The sequence below is a fragment of the Pseudochaenichthys georgianus genome, chromosome 16 (assembly GCF_902827115.2).
Source record: "Pseudochaenichthys georgianus chromosome 16, fPseGeo1.2, whole genome shotgun sequence".
Classification (NCBI taxonomy): domain Eukaryota; kingdom Metazoa; phylum Chordata; class Actinopteri; order Perciformes; family Channichthyidae; genus Pseudochaenichthys; species Pseudochaenichthys georgianus.
This window is the reverse complement of record NC_047518.2, coordinates 37043713-37047457: the sequence shown is the minus strand read 5'-3', so window position 1 is coordinate 37047457 and position 3745 is coordinate 37043713. Positions and strand designations below refer to the sequence as shown.

The 3745-nt window shown below is 48.8% G+C and overlaps 1 protein-coding gene across 1 annotated transcript; it reads left to right on the top strand.

Annotated features, from left to right (window-relative positions):
* The first annotated feature begins 1197 nt into the window (after positions 1-1197).
* LOC117460996 (tripartite motif-containing protein 16-like) lies at positions 1198-3448 on the top strand. Its single transcript, XM_071205952.1, has 2 exons — positions 1198-1899; positions 2200-3448. The coding sequence occupies exons 1-2, from the start codon at positions 1277-1279 to the stop codon at positions 3239-3241; spliced, it is 1665 nt and encodes a 554-aa protein (XP_071062053.1). The 5' UTR covers positions 1198-1276; the 3' UTR covers positions 3242-3448.
* Positions 3449-3745: the final 297 nt, after the last annotated feature.

Genomic DNA, 3745 nt, shown 5'->3' with positions numbered 1-3745 from the left:
CAAAACGAGAAGCATTCGGACTCAAGTCAGGGTTGCCAACTCTCACGCATCTGGCGTGCGACACACGCTTTCACTCTCAATCTCACGCTCTCACGCGGCCAAACTATTCTCACGCCAAAAACAAGATGAACCGGCGTCGGAGATCGTTTTTGGTTGGTTATTTACAATGTTGAGTTGACAGCTGCTCAAGCTGTCAACAGGACAGCAGGTCAGTGCATTTGAGCTGTAACTATTTTGATTCAAATCATTTCACTTTTCTGCATTTCTCCGCTAAATTCAGCAGTTTGTAGCTAGGGAAGGAGGTTCAGTCTCCTGGATCACGTTAGGTAGGGGTGTCTCTGTGATGGGGTCCTGTGGGGGGGGGGGGGGACCTGGGAAGGGGTCACAGCGGGAGACGACTCCTCGGTAGAACTCACCTCGATGGACACTAAGGAATCTGAGGTTTCTTCTTCTCCATGAGACACATCTGTCGGAGGGTAAAAATAAAAGATTTAAAAGAAGGTTTCGACCACAAATCATCAGTTTGGTGTTAATTAAAGAGGACGTATGTAGTTTTCAGGTTCATATTTAGTGTGAATGCACAGAATAAGGAGTTTTTTCTATATAAAAGCCCCCCCCCCCCCCCCCACACACACACACACACACACACACACACACACACACACACACACACACACACACACACACACACACACACACACACACACACACACACACACACACACACACACACACACACACACACACACACACACACACACACACACACACACACACACACACACACACTCAAAACTACTACTACTACACACAGTAAAAAACGACTTACTGTACATTCAACTATTAAATCAATCAGCTATTTCAGGACATTGAGGCGATACATTTACAGTGGAGGAAACAAGTATTTAACCCCCTTCAGATTTTGTAAGTTTACCAACATATTTTACAACTAAAAGCTCTTTTCAAATGAAGAGCAGGTTGTAACCGAGGCTTTGTGTAAATAAACACAGGTCAGAGTCTGAGCACTGGTGCTCCTCCTGGAATGAGTCAGTTTGATTCCTGCTCTCAGACACAGCCAGCAGCTCCACTCTGTACTTCCTGGCTCCTCCCCTTCAGAGCCACACTGAGGAGGAGGGGTTTAACCAACATGTGGGTAAAGCACAAGAGCTGATAGGCCACATTCACCGCCCACACACATGCTGTTCAGATAACCTGTCACACTAGTTTCAGCTCTCAGGAAGTGAAACTCACACACTCGCTGCTACTGAGAGGTGAAATGGCGCAGAAAGGAGTTCAGCTGGACCGGGAAACCTTCTCTTGTCCCATCTGTCTGGATCTACTGAAGGATCCGGTGGCTACTCCCTGTGGACACAGCTACTGCATGAAGTGTATTACAGGCTTCTGGGACGGAGAGGATGAGAAGAAGCTCCACAGCTGCCCTCAGTGCAGGCAGAGCTTCACACCGAGGCCTGTCCTGCTGAAGAACACCATGTTAGCAGCTTTAGTGGAGGAGCTGAAGAAGACTGGACTCCAAGCTGCTCCTGCTGACCTCTGCTATGCTGGAGCTGGAGATGTGGCCTGTGATTTCTGCACTGGGAGGAAGCTGAGAGCCTGTAAGTCCTGTCTGCAGTGTGTGGCCTCTTACTGTGACCAACACCTCCAGCCTCATTATGAATTGCCTGTCTTTAAAAAGCACAAGCTGGTGGAGCCCTCCAAGAAGCTCCAGGAGAACATCTGCTCTCGTCACGACGAGGTGATGAAGCTGTTCTGCCGCACTGATCAGCAGAGTATCTGTTCTCTCTGCTCTGTGGACGAACACAAAGGCCACGACACGGTGTCAGCTGCAGCAGAGAGGACTGAGAGGCAGAGAGAGCTGGAGGGGAGTCGACTCAACATCCAGCAGAGGAGATGCTGTATTGATGTATTATCTTTTCAATTTACACACGGCATCTATTGCACGTCTGTCCGTCCTGGGAGAGGGATCCCTCCTCTGTTGCTCTCCCTGAGGTTTCTCCCATTTTTCCCTTTAAACTGGGTTTTCTTTGGAAGTTTTTCCTTGTACGATGTGAGGGTCTAAGGACAGAGGGTGTCGTATTGTCATACTGATATTCTGTACACACTGTGAAGACCACTGAGACAAATGTAACATTTGTGATATTGGGCTATATAAATAAACATTGATTGATTGATTGAGCAGAGGATCCAGGATGGAGAGAAGGAGGTGAAGCTGCTTCAGCAGGAGGTGGAGGCCGTCAATGGCTCTGCTGACAAAGCAGTGGAGGACAGTGAGAAGACGTTCACTGAGCTGATCTGTCTCGTGGAGGAGAGAAGCTCTGATGTGAAGCAGCAGCTCAGATCCCAGCAGGAGAGAGAAGTGAGTCGAGTCAGAGAGCTCCAGGAGAAGCTGGAGCAGGAGATCTCTGAGCTGAAGAGGAGAGACGCTGAGCTGGAGCTGCTGTCTCACACAGAGGACCACAACCAGTTTCTGCTCAGCTACCCCTCCTCACTGCCAGCCCCCCTCAGTGAAGCTACACACTCCTCCAGCACCAACATCCGTCCTCTGAGCTACTTTGAGGACGTGACGGCGGCCCTGTCAGCAGTCAGAGACAAACTACAGGACGCCCTGAGAGAGGAATGGACGAACGTCTCACCGACTGAAGTGGATGTTTTACTGTCAGCAGCAGAGCCCGCCACCAGAGCTGGGTTCTTCAGATACTCACAGGAAGTCACTCTGGATCCAAACACAGCACACACACAGCTGGTATTATCTGAGGGCAGCAGAAAAGCAACACTCATAGAACAACTACAGTCTTATTCCAATCACCCAGACAGATTCACTGAATGGCCTCAGGTCCTGAGTAGAGAGGGTCTGACTGGACGTTGTTACTGGGAGGTGGAGTGGAGAGGGTTAGCAGTTTATGTAGCAGTCTCATACAAGAATATCAGCAGAGCAGGGAGGGAAAGTTTATTTGGACTCAATGACAAATCTTGGTCCTTAGTTTGTAACCAAAACAGTTATAGATTTAGTTACAACAGTATCCACACTCCCGTCTCAGGTCCTCCGTCCTCCAGACTAGGAGTGTACCTGGATCACAGAGCTGGTGTTCTGTCCTTCTACAGCGTCTCTGAAACCATGACTCTCCTCCACAGAGTCCAGACCACATTCACTCAGCCGCTGCATGCTGGAGTTTATCTTTATGGTGATAATGGAGACACAGCTGAGTTTTGTAAACTCAAATAGCCTGGAGTCCTTGGAGGAACTCTTCTACTTCTTAAACTCACCGTGTGTCCATCAGAGCTGATTGTCCATGTCCACACTTGAGATCCCAGATGGTTATAACACTTATTTCATCATAACATGTGTTATGTTTTGCATGGGGCTTTTGTTGTTTTTGCATTTAACTTGTTGTGTGCTCCTTTTACCCCTCACTACTCTGTCTTTCTGTCTCTGCAGGGCTGGTGTGTGACAGGGGGGCGTGGCTGGTTACTCCTGGCTGCAGATGAGGCACACCTGTCCCCACTCACTTGATTACCTGCTATTTAAGAGCCTGGCCCTCACCTCACTTCTCTGCCAGAGTATTTTTTATGCTGTCCTGCGGTCCGGAGTGCTTTTCTGCAGCCTGGAGTCTGTTGTAGTTGGTTAAGGAGTTCTTTTTGAGTTTTGGTCGGAAACGTTTTCCCGCAGCTTTGTTTTTGGTTTACTACGGCCAGCCAAGCTCCCTATCGTCAGTACCTGCCTTGGATT

Bases quoted from the DNA above. Each gene is read 5' to 3' on its own strand.
- LOC117460996 (XM_071205952.1), top strand. From the start codon at position 1,277: ATGGCGCAGAAAGGAGTTCAGCTGGACCGGGAAACCTTCTCTTGTCCC. The intron at 1,900-2,199 runs GCAGAGGAGATG...GATTGAGCAGAG, and splicing joins GGGAGTCGACTCAACATCCA to GATCCAGGATGGAGAGAAGG.